Source organism: Clupea harengus, chromosome 8 (genome assembly GCF_900700415.2).
Source record: "Clupea harengus chromosome 8, Ch_v2.0.2, whole genome shotgun sequence".
NCBI lineage: Eukaryota > Metazoa > Chordata > Actinopteri > Clupeiformes > Clupeidae > Clupea > Clupea harengus.
In genome coordinates, this window is record NC_045159.1 from 13,954,709 (window position 1) to 13,967,779 (window position 13,071).

The following is a 13,071-nucleotide window of genomic DNA, read 5'->3' on the forward strand; positions in this document are numbered from 1 at the left end:
GTGATTGTATGAGACTCTCAAGGACCGCCTGAGGTTGCTTACTCCGACTAACATTTGTGGGAGGACCGTTGTGCGTCTGTGCGGATGTCGAGTCTGAGGAGATAGCTCGTCGAGAATAAGGGATTTAAATTAAGAACTAAGCGGGCGACCTGCTCAGCAAGGGTGAGGGAGGGTAACTGTTTTGTATCTTGCTCGACCAGGAGGAGGGGGAGGAGGGAGGACGGATAATGAGCTATTCTTGTACTAACACAGGCAAGAGCCAGGACCCATCTAGCGCTAAGAAGTCCGGTGGTAATAATCCCGGCAGTTGCGGCGGTAGCGGAGACACCGGCAGCAGCAACAACAGCCACAACAACCGCGGTAACAAGGCGAACGCGAAATCCAATACAGCCGAGGCGATGAAAGTCAAGGTGGGCTGCAACACGACAGATGGTAGGATCCCAGCTACGATGGAGGAGGAATTGCTGGCAAATACGATAATTACGCCCGACGATGTATTGGGTTTAGAGAAGATCACTCAAAGTAAGTAAAATGCATGTCAGGGGAGAATTCAATGTGTAAAAAACGTCTTCAGCCTCAGGGTTCATGTTGTCGCGTCACGCCAATTGTTGCGGTGTTGTGATGCAAAGTGCGACATATCAAATACAGGTATTTGTGTCTCAAGCAAATTGTATTAATCTTAATTAGACATTTCACCTGTGAGTCGTGTGAGGTAGGCAACGCATCATTGACAGTCATGCGTAGCTGTTTCGATGAGCCGAAACTTACACATCCTAATACACATAAAAGGACATCCTCGTATTGTGACACATTGTCTGCACCTGTCACAAGCAATTTCATCTAAACTACCTGTACAGTGTATCCAGATGAAGCCAACGGGATTGAATTAGCAAGAAGATACATCATGACACCATTCATTCATGTTTACACGGTCGTCTCTTATTTTACTTAATCTAGATCTTGAAGCGGACTCCGGTTCCAATCCATACAATAAACATTATCAATCATCACAGCTATAAGTTATCAGGCTATATCAGAATTCCCATGTGCTTGACCTTTGAGATTGGTTGTGGAATTGAGTAGCCAATGTCATCACACTGACTGGAATAAAACCACTGGCCTCTGAGAGATAATTTCTTTGAGCCTTAGGCTGTGGAATGAACATGCCAATAGTCTATTTATGGTGAAGGGGTCACTGCAGGAAAAGCATGCCCGAGCTAACAAGCACAGAGCAATGAGCATAGATCAGGCGTGGAACTGATAAGCTCTCCGTTAACATAGCCTGAAGCAAGAATGCCTTGGCACATCCTTTGTCATTGTCAATGTACAGGTTCACATAGACGTTCACATACACAAACATGCAGATTACATATAGAAGATTTTTCCTCCTCATATAGCTGGCACATTGCTAAAGGATAAGGATAAGCTGATTCGTTACCTCTTCACTCTTAAGAATGGTTAGGTAACAGGTGGCAAGTAGGCTGCATAATACTGTATTTAAAGTGTCACATAATGACTTACACAACACCCAGCAGGAAGCCACTCCTCGTGCAAAATGATCTCTTACACACCTCAGGAAGTTAAGACTTAATGACTGAGGTCCTTCATTTACATGAAATGCACTTGCAGATAAACATCAGGATGTTGCAGTGGCACATATGGTCTCTGCTCAGGGCATGTTCTAGTAACGTTCCAATGTTCTAGTGTCTTATGTGGATCACGCATGCTTCACAAGCACCCTCCAACCAGACCCAGTGGGAACAATTTGGACCCCCCAACCCCCCCTGATTTGAGTGAAGATGTTGCTGATCAATTATAACGTGGCCGGCTGATTGTACAAAAGATTATAATAATAATTTGGAGTAACAAGATGCGGTATCTATGATTAGGCTTGACAGTGACCTCTTCAGCCCCGTTGCTTTTAAGTCCAGGTGCCTTTTCTTCACCTGCTCTTTTGTTCACACACACACACACACACACACACACACACACACACACACACACACACACACACACACACACACACACACACACACACACACACACACACAGATTCCTCTGACTTTAGCATGCAGGCTTTGCCATGCAACAGGTGCCTAAACATTTCTTTGGGCAAATGGGTAAAAATGGATTTTACCTGAATGTTTAACTGAAGTGCCTCTGGGGTTGGAGATCACCCTGAAGCTCATGCTTCTTCCTTACTTGCAGGAGTGTTTTTTCTCTAACAGCATCCTTCCTGTAAAAAAAAATGGTTTTGCACAGAATTTTAGTTAAGCTAATCAAACATCTGAAATAATGTATTTAATAACAGTTGGTGCTCACTAGACAAGTCACATGGATGTGAAATATGAAAATAAAATAAATAAATAAAATAAAACTCCTCTTTGCCTTGGGCTTGCGCCTGAGCAGCCCAGGGTAAATAGAAAAGGCTTTCACTTTTCCCATCATAAGAGCAAGCTGCTTCTGCATCCTCCAACACAATCAATGGCAAAACACGAGGACAATAACAGAGACAGCAAGACTTTGATATGGGTCTGATCCTGTTGCTTTCCAGAGTGAGCTTGTATGCTCTTATTTCATAACTGCTGATTGTCCGAAGGCTGTCGAATTTACTATGTGGAAACTTGATGCCCAGCATATGGTGGCAGACTACAGGCCCCTGTTTGAATAGTCTTTTTTAGGAAGGGTCCTAACTGAGTGAAATGATCCGGAAGTATCTAAGTGACAACCATGATCAGAGCTGGTCAAATCCTCGAAATGCTTAGGAAAAGAGCTTTCGTTTCATTTTAAAGCATAAGGTACACTGCAGAACATGACCCACATCAATAACACCCATCTTCGTATAATTAGTAGCCTAGTGTAAGTGCAGTCGGAGTCCTTTCCTTATGAATTCTACTTCACATCTTTCCTTGACCCGATTACGTTTTCTATCGAGGTCAAGGAAAAGACGATAGAATGGATTATCCGACCGCAGCCCAGATCGCCTGGACAAACATATGCTTTAAAGTAAAGTCTGGAATTAGGTGATCTTCATCATCCTGCTTTAAAAAAATGTGCAACATGTAGGTTAAATATAATAAGTATAGTAAATATAAAGAATATAAAACATTTCTTGATATTTAGATATATTATTCAAAACCTTATATTGTGTTTGTTCATGAGACTTTTACCATGGTTACAGGGACCCATGGGGTCCGTATAGGACCCCTCCCCTTACAGTCCTAGTAGAAAGCCAGTTTCCCAAGGGGGCCTTGAAATCGGAGAAGGGCTCCACTTGTATCAGAGCATCTCCCATATCTGTCTCTAGTTTTCTCTCCCTATCACCATCTATGTCACACTTTTCTTTGCCTTCTACCCCTTTTTCAAAACAGAAAAGACAGGCTGCAACACAGACAGATTAATAGTGGGAGAGAGAAGGAAAGAAAAGGATGCGATAAGTCAGAATCTACGGTTAGCGTGGTGGGAGTATGTTAGTCCGGGTAATATAGTGCCATGTGGTCTCTAAAAGAGAAATACAATTGATATCTGATAAATGGCTGTGCTGTAGATATTTCACAACACACCCAGGTTGACCCTTAACACAGAGGACTGAAAGGAACATTTACAGTTGCCATGGTAGACAGGTACGTTATAAGTGATTCCGTTTCTGTGAAAACCTGTAATAGTTCCTCTGGGTGTTGCAACTCACTGGAGTTGTTTTCTCTCTGCTCTTGACCCAGAGGTGATGCAATGCATTTGCTAACCTGAATGGATTATTTTAACAAATGCGCGCACCAACACAGCGAAGTGCTTTAGCATACAGAAGTGTTTTAGCATGAGTGTGTGTGTCCAGTATACCTTAAGAGGCTATTTTATGTATTTGTCCACATACTGTAGCCTGTGTAACAGTAGTAGATTTTACGTAAATGTACCCTCCAGTCCTAGCCAATGCTCAAACCCTGTTCTTCACATTAACTCAATTCTATACAACTTCACCGTTTAGATATATTTTTCCTATTACATCGTCACAATGCTGTGTCCCTTCACCATTCAGATTGTCTTAGACAGTGTGTGCATAAAAAGCACAGCGATGCTTTTCTACTATGCTGGCCTAAGGAAAGAATGTGTGGTTACCTGTTGGCGTAAACAGGGTGCCTCTGGCCCATTGCCTTTAACTCTTAGTCTTTATAGCATCTATAGCATTATAGCATAGTCTTAGTGTATCATTTTATAGCTCACATTCTTTCTGAGAACTTCTTGTTTGATTTGTTTTTTCTGGTCACTTTGAGCAGAGTGTATCCATTTTAATTGGAATGGATTTTCATGTAGTCTTTCAAACACGGCTCAGTTATCAGCTCACAGCAGTGGACAGTTCATTGGCTCTTCAATGCCATAGTCAGGACGCTCCTGATAAATACAGGGGGTCAGCCAGAGGCCATGATTACTGCTGTGTTGAATAGGAATCCATTTCAGAAAATGGAACCGCACCGTCGCCATCTTGTTGGGTGTTGCGTTTGACAAGAACGGCCCATTTAAGGCTTGCCTGCATAGAAACCACTTGAGTGTGGTGACTGCTGCGATAAATGATAAAAATACTAGTTGTTTCGTAGATACTGATTACCTCCTCTCTGTCCCTCCTCTGTCCTGCTGCTTCTGGTGCTTCTGGACATTCTGCCATAGTGATATTAGAATGCTTTGAGTCAGAGTAACAGACACAAACATTTTATGTAACAAGTATGGGGCACCAGCAGTGACTGACAGTCTGCACAGATGTCTGATGATGGATGTGTCATACAAATTAAGAGATTTTAATGTCACAGGGTAATTTTGCATTTTGTCTTGGTATGACATGAAACTGGATTTATGGGATTTAAATGTTCCCAATCTGATCTATTTCTACATATATTGTCTTTACAATTAACCACACAAAAAATTATCGCTGGGTTTCATTATAACTTTGGCTAGAAGTTGAGGGTTTGAGGTAACATATAGTGTTGAACCTGTCAAACTTGAGCCCTGTTTATTTCTCACTATTTCTTAAGATCCATACTTTCCTTCAGAGCACCCTACTTCACATTTGATATTGTATGGTTTCTACAAAAACACACACACAGACACAGACACAGACACACACACACACACACACACACACACATACACACACACACACACACACACACACACACACACACACACACACACACACACACACACACACACACACACACACACACACACACACACACACACACACACACACACACACACACACATACTTCCTTAAGGAGCAAACACCAGCAATTGTATGGCCTAGTATGACATGAGGTAGAGAAAGTCGACGTTTTTTATGCATCACATACATTTCCACAAGGGCAGACAAAACTGCATCCACTACTACACAAAATAGGGTCCTTATGGGAAACGTGTCTTTACAGTATGTGTGTACTGCTCATTGTAATAAAACATAATCTATACTTCATAAAACGATATCAGTACATTGCTTACTGCATGTTTACTTTGAATGATATGATTCAGACAAGGACACTACGCTACAGGTATAGAGTATGGAAGTACATGTTTAAGTTAATTTGAGCTCCTGTTCAGCCCATATACATCAGTGATGGCTTGTCATTGATTGGATCATTATGTGGCTGTGCTGACCTTAGAGGTCAATGAGAGTTCCGTCTGCATCAGGCCCATTCAGGCTGCTGGTCTGTGGGGGTATGTTGTTTTATGTTAATGTTGTTGTTGCGATCTTGCCAACCTCTGATTTTGTCATTGCCCCCTTGAGGTGTGTGTATGTATGTGTGTGTGTGTCTGAGAGAGAGACAGAGCAAGTCTGTGTGTTTGTGTGTGTGTGTGTGTGTGTGTGTGTGTGTGTGTGTACGCGTGTGTGTGTTTGAGAGAGAGAGAGCGAGCAAGTGTGTGTGTGTGTGTGTCTGTGTGTCTGTGTGTTTGTGCTTATATAGCCCCAGGGGAGCCATGCTCAATTCAGGCCTCGGCTTTATTGATAACAAAACACTGCGATAATACCCACACTTCATAGCTGGATTTGTCTTTAATCCCCTTCTGCAATAAATTATTAGGCTGATCCACAACCGGACAGCACATCGAATCTCACCAAAAGTGTGATTTCTTTCCCCTTCATATCTCTCTCTCTCTCTCTCTCTCTCTCTCTCTCTCTCTCGTTCACAGTAATAGTGGATCTGGTGTGTCACAGTCTTATCTTCCTGTCAATGTACTGCTGGAAAATGGAGGCATGCGTTTGCATTCCTCCCTGTCTTTTTCTATTGGGACCCTCAGGAGCTCACATAGCAATGCCAAAACAATATCTCTCTCCCTCTCTCTCTCTCTCTCTCATTGGGTTTAGTTTTCTCTCTCGCTTTTTTGTACCTCTTTTTGGTCACTCGCTTTGTTCCTGCCTGCCACCACACTGTCCTCGTCCATCTCCCCAGCTCCCCTTTTGGTCTTCCTGTGTCTTGTGATAAGATGGATTTACTCCTATGCAAAGCGCTAAACCGGATTAGAGGCGTTGAGCTCCATCGGGCTGGAATACCTTCCTCCACCCTTTACTCACACTGAGGCTCAGCAGACATCATTAATTACTTCACGTGTTTTTTTCTCTCACACTTTTCACTAAGTGTGTGTCAAATGGCACACTTGCAAGGGTACAAGCCAAAGTCTGAAAAGCCAGTAGATGTAGCTGTAATTAGTCAGGCTAAATATGTGAAGCTATCTGAACTGGGTCTGGACAACTGGACTTTTCAATTGTCAAAGCCCCTGGAATTACTGTGAAGAAGGCAAACCTTCAAATCCAGCCTGTGCAGATACTATCAGAGGTTAAATGAGAGGCTATGTGCGCCTAGGCCTTGTTGTTACAGCTGAATGGTAAATAGAAGTGACAGGCATTGCCATCTGCCTGTGGCTAACATATCTGCCTTGACTGACTGGCCTCCTGTGTGATTTGTCGTCGTGCCGATGCCACAGCACGGTCCCCGAAGCGGCCGTAGCCCCGAGCTCACTGGTTCCAAACTGTCCATTATATAATGGCAGTGTATTTCCAGTGGTGCCTTCATGCCTAATTTACAGTGACCCAGCTTCGCCGTGCGTTAAACAAGATTGGGTTGTCATTGATCCAAGGGAGAGAGAGAGGGAGTGTTTGTGTAATCTTTAAGTTGGCTGGCATGCACTCTCTTCGCTCCCGCTCTTCTCCATTCCCGTGTGTGTTTGGCTTTATGTAGCTGGAGATGAGACCTCAATGCTTTCTGAAAGTACACATTTTTGAATAAATGCCTGCATATTTTGCCTTTGTTGTTCCCAATTGTTAGTCACCACCACTGAGAGCCCTGGCAATGCAGTTTCTCTAAATTCAACAACACATCGAAATCTGAACATGAGCTCCAATTTATCCAAATAAAAATAGCTTCACAGAAGACCTGGATCAACAGAGCTGCCAGCAATGCCATGGATATTATTTCCATTGCTCCACATTTACTGAGAAAATGATGGAGAGGCTCTCCATTCTAGGATGCTGACCCACCGTGATACATTAGCTCCAGTTTGTGGGTCGAAAGGTGTTTGGCCTAGAATGTAGATTTAATTAGTGTATTACAAACTTTGCCATCAAAAGGGAGAGTAGCTATACGAAGACATTCAGAAAATGTCCACCTGACAGTCATAAAGAAAATGATGCCTATCTCAGAGAGTTGTCGATCAGGCCATATAGCTTTGGGTTGCTTTAGGAGCTTCCATATATACTGTATATCATGTTCCTTTCTCAGTCACATGGAGGCTGAGAGGATGGTGACCTAATTGTGACCTTAGACAATTACCTTAAACGATTTTTCTGTTCAAATGATATTTACTTCGTATTCTAAAAATAACCTGTGATCTAATGGTCAGAAATCATTGATGTCTTTATAGATGTTCATTAAACTGTCAATTGTCAATTGTCATAACCTGACCCTAATCTTAATCCTAAATCCATTTGTCCCCCATTTTCAAGTAAATGCCAACAGATTTATTGTTGATCAATAGTTTGTAGTGGCCTATCCAAATAATATGTATTGATTGTTTGTAGAGACCTATTCAAGTGAAGCGGGACCAGACATAATCCCCATCAGATCCTCCCAGCATTAGAAAACGGGGCAGTCACACCATGAGCATGAAATGTTCTAAATCTCATCAACATTCAAAAGTGAAGCCCAGCTGTCAGACAGAAACTGCGTTTGAACACAGAGGCGAGAGGTTTAGACACACACAGAGGCAAATTTGTTTGGGGAAACTACACTCCATTTGCTATGGCAGTGAACAGTGTATGGACTCCATGTTCTTTTCCCATTATCAACACAGTTCCCAGATGGTACAACACTGATGAAATACAGATATGTTTTAATGGCACATTTAGCAGTTTTTAATAAATGTGCTAAATTACTTGTTATTACACGTCTGGGAATCGCTGTAGAAACCCCCTGGAGAGCTCTGATTTCTTTTATTGTTATTATGTCATGTTCTCAGCTTTTGATTACCCATCTGGTGGTTTACAGTTATTGGATGGGTTCATTCTTAATGAATTCTAAAGCAAGAACCATTTAAAATCATGTAAAAAATATGTCTATGTTGAATGGTTTGATCTGTTTTCAGATACTGTGGTAAAAAGGTATAGTCTTGCTCACCCCACACTGTTAGTTTTACCCGCCTACCACCCACACACACACAGAGATGTATACACAGACGTAGCAGGACTGAAGAAAATGGTTTCAGTGACTTTGAATAGGGTCAAAATGGCTTTTGAACTGTCAAATGCCTTCTGATGAATTTCACATGATGAGTTGTTTAAAATTCAATCACAGACTCCATCTGGTGCCAACATTACTGGAATGATAATTTCAGTATATTGATCAACTGACGACTGCCATGTCTAAAGTTGGCACTCTCTTCAGAGATAACATTTTTGGTCTCCTTGTATTAATTTTTTTTATGTCTTTTTAATGTCACATGTTGTTCAATGGTTAATTTTTTCCCGATAGTTTTCCCTACGTTGTGTGGCTCTTTGTTGTTCATTCTGCTCCGTGTTCTTTTGCGATTGTGTGGAATAAATCCTGATGGAGAGATATGAGGAAGAGGAAGACAGCGCACCAGCATCCCACGGTGGTGTTAAAAGGCATGTTGCTAGGTGACCGTGTCAGAGCCAGACAGTGTCCACGCTGCTGAGGTGTGAGAGGGCTGGTGGGCCACCGCCTCACATGTACTCATTACGCATGTGTATGTGTGTGTGAGAGAGAGAGAGAGAGAGAGAGAGAGAGCGATAGAGAGAGTGTATGTGTGTGTGTGTGTGTGTGTGTGTGTGTGTGTGTGGGGGGTTATTATTTAAAATATTCAAATTCATTCCACCCCTGTGGAGATGCACCATTCATGCACACTTAACCTGCAGGGCAATATTATTATCACACAGCGAACAGGCTAACATGGAGGCCAACAGGTCAATAATCTGTAGGTTAATGCTGTGCCAGTATCACACACTCCATAAACATACCAATCACTTCAAGCGACAGGGAGTGTCCTAACGCTAAATAACACAAGAGCTTGATATATACCATACTGTCAACCCAAACAATAAGCTGAACTAGCACAAAATGTAGGGCTCACTAGAAATGGTTTCAAACAATCCAGTCATATCGACCTCTCTTTATCCAACCGTATCTCTGTCTTACAGTTACTTGTTTTGTGGTCCCCTCTCTTTTCCAAGCTGATGTTTTCAATTTGTTGTGAAACTTGAGGTTCAGACAGTGTCTAGTGCAGCCTCCTGCTTTGAGGTTTAAGCGAGACCTTTGAGTCGTGACTCAAAAAGTGCCTTTTGAGGTTGCTTCGTGTGTGGTCATGTGACATCTGTGACTTGTTTGTTCTTTAAGATGCTTTTTCTTTCTACAAAGAAATATAAGTGTCGGTGTGTTGATGCTTATTTTTTTATACAGTCCTTTAGTCATAAGAGCTCCGTAGTCTGACCTTTGATGGATGAAACGCATAAAAAAAATAGATGACTCCTTTTCAGTTTTTAATCTGCAAAGGCCACCTGTACTTTGCTATTATTATTTGAGTTGAACAGCCAGTCAAATCCCACCCCGCCCTTCCATGCTTGATTGGCTGGAATGCTTTAGTGCTCGGTCCGAACCACTGTGTTTGTTTGCCATTTCCAGAGCCAGGACTATGTACGAAGACCGGAGTTTTTTTGAGCACACACACTGAACTGACAGCTAGAGGACCATGAGGAGCAACTTGCTGAATTTGATTGGCTTGAAATTGCTGACTGCACCTTTAAAGCTACAACAACTGAAACAAACAGGAGTCAGTCAGACATGAGAAGGAATCCTTGTATGTTTCTTCGCTAAGCGCTAGTAGTTAGGAAGTACCTCCCTCCCTCTATTAGCCTAAGCTGGCCATATGTACACCAGGTATGAGGTAGGGTTAGGATTATTTTTAGTTACACACAGGAAAGATGTTAATTTCTTCGTGCTATTGGTTGGGGTCTTCCCACAGCGGCCAATCCTCTCACTGTCACATGCAAGTGCTCATATCCAATACCCTAACAAATATAACAACTTCCCATCCATAGATCCTGAGCAGCAGGAAACAACAGCAACGCACAACTGGCTGACGACAGCCGCAACATGCACTGCATGTTGTACCTGGGATCGGTAAAGGCGCTCCTTCACAGTACAACATGCGCTGCCTGTAGCCCACAACTGATAAACAACAACATCACTGCTCAACCATAGAACAACAACAAGGCTGCCTTTGTGAGCATTTCACTGGGTTTTCCTTCATCAGTGTTTTGTTGAATCAGGCCCATGGCACCTCCAGAAGGCTCAACAGTGGTGTCTGGCGTTCCAGAGCCACCCCCCTGCATACTCATGATGGGTTAGAATAAATGCCACTACCAGAGACAACAACAGATACACCTCAAGATAGACCTCGAGAAGACTTCACGTATGTCAGTTTTAGTTAGTTCACGACTCTAAGTAGTCTGTGAGCGCCTCAGCCACAACCACTGGTTAAGGTTAGATAGAAAATACTGGACAGGACACTCTATTCACACCTAAGGCCAAATTGTTCCAACGAAACATGTATTGGGAAAATATGCAAAGACTATTATTGAACTATCGAAATGCAGATCTTAATGCTCATTATCATTTCAATGACAAATGTGAGGTCTAGCTGTTAAGTATTGCTGGCTCTTGAATATTGGCTGATAGCCTAGTGGTCCTTTCACATGCTGTGATAATCACATCGCTTTTCAATCACTCACATATCATATACATTAGGTTGTGGTGCTAGTTCAGAAAATCCTTGTCCATTCTCCCTCTACTTTCCTAAATATTTCAAACCAGTTGCCTAAATAGTTTCATGAACCAATCATATGATGATGGGCTGAATGTAGTCTAAACTGTTGTGAAGTTGTATCTTTTCGTGGGTTGTGGTGACAAATGTTCTCGTGGTTACACATGTCTTCATCAGTACTTCCTGTTTATGCAGTGAACCAACCTGTAACGTCATAACCTTGTTAGTCTGTCTGCAGTACTCTGCATGTTTTGAATTCTGGGTTTTGTTGTAGGCCATCTGTGAATGGGCCCATAGGGTATTCAAATAACTAGTGAAGGATTCCATTTTTCCTTTAGATTAAAATGCAATGCATCCCTTGTGCCGTATGATGTAGTCCTGCGGAGTATTGCTCCACCTTTCTATTCATCTGTATGACGGGAAGGGAAGGCAAGGCACGTTTATTTATATAGATAATTTCATACACAGAGGCAATTCAATGTGTTTTACATAAATAAAAGCAAAAAGAACATTCAAATGAAAAATAAGGATAAATAAAAATGTGCTTGTGTGTATATATAATAATAAAAAAGAACACAGTACATAATTACGGATAAGTAAAGTAACCTGCTATGTGTGCCTGAATAGACAGGTAAAGGTCTCCTGTTGTGATCTCACCTGATACTGAAGTACTTCAGTGAGGACTTCCCTAAGGGCAGATTAAACACTCTTGAGACTGGATGTTAGCATTGGTTTGGTCTCCGGTTTAGAGCCCCCTGTTTCATAACACTAGACAAGGCAGCAAGCGAAGCAGACAAATCATTCTATTAAGACTCATAGTTGCCATGACGGAGCCAACAGGATGAACAGTAACTCAATTGTACATGCAAGAGAACAGCTGGGTGCACTTTTCCTCGGGTTGAATCGATATGGGAATACTGCTCTCCTTGTGTGTGACAAAAAAGGCATCTCTATAGTCCTCTGTGGTTTTCAGTTGTATATAGCTATGCTTTTGTTGTTGCCTGTACTGATGGCAGATCTTTGGTAGATCCAGATTCAGATTTGATTTATAGTGAGTTTTTTCCAAGAACTATTAGAATAGGAAGGCAAAGAGAAGGTGAGAGCAACGGCCACAGCAGGTGGGGTTAAGGATGTTTTGACCCTCCTGGCCTTGCTCCTGTACCCCAGTCTATCCACGAGACCGATCTCACCGCCACAACTCTCCACTTGGGGTCATTAAGGCTTTGCAGTGTAATTCAGTTAGCCACGCTTGCCTTTAGATCTTTACCTTAAACATCCTATCCACCTGCCTACCATTGTGTCTCCAGATGTCTGGACAACTACTCGGTGTAGGTATTTCTCCTCTTCTTCAGCCCTGTGTTGGCTGACCCCATTAGCTGCGGTTCTGCAGGAGTGCACCTATGGGATTAACAAGCCCAGCATTTTTCTTCTCTTTCTCTTTCTTTGGTTCCTATCTGATTAGATGATCATCCCTGTGATTGAAAGAACATCCTGTGTTGACCTGAGGCTGTTTGAGCCTGAGAAGTAGTGTGATGTCTGTGTGAGTGAGGGAAGGGTCCCTCTGGTGGTACCCCCGGTAACTCTCCTGGCTTCCTGTCTGAAGACAAGCCACCTGCAGAGGAACCGCCAGAATAAGGCCATAGAACGACTGGACCACTGGATGGACTTTTTTTCTGATATCTTTCAGTGTTTGAGAACTGCATGTGTTTCCACTCTTTGGCAAAAATCCTGACCTCACACTCAAAGCTAATATTG

The 13,071-nt window shown here is 42.5% G+C and overlaps 1 protein-coding gene across 1 annotated transcript in view; it reads left to right on the top strand.

Annotated features, from left to right (window-relative positions):
* unc119b (unc-119 homolog b (C. elegans)) overlaps positions 1–13,071 on the top strand; it is a 19,169-nt gene continuing 6,098 nt past the window's right edge. The window contains exon 1 of the mRNA XM_031571975.2: positions 1–522. Coding sequence (XP_031427835.1) covers positions 228–522 — 295 coding nt within the window. The 5' untranslated portion in view covers positions 1–227. The remainder of the gene's footprint in view (positions 523–13,071) is intronic.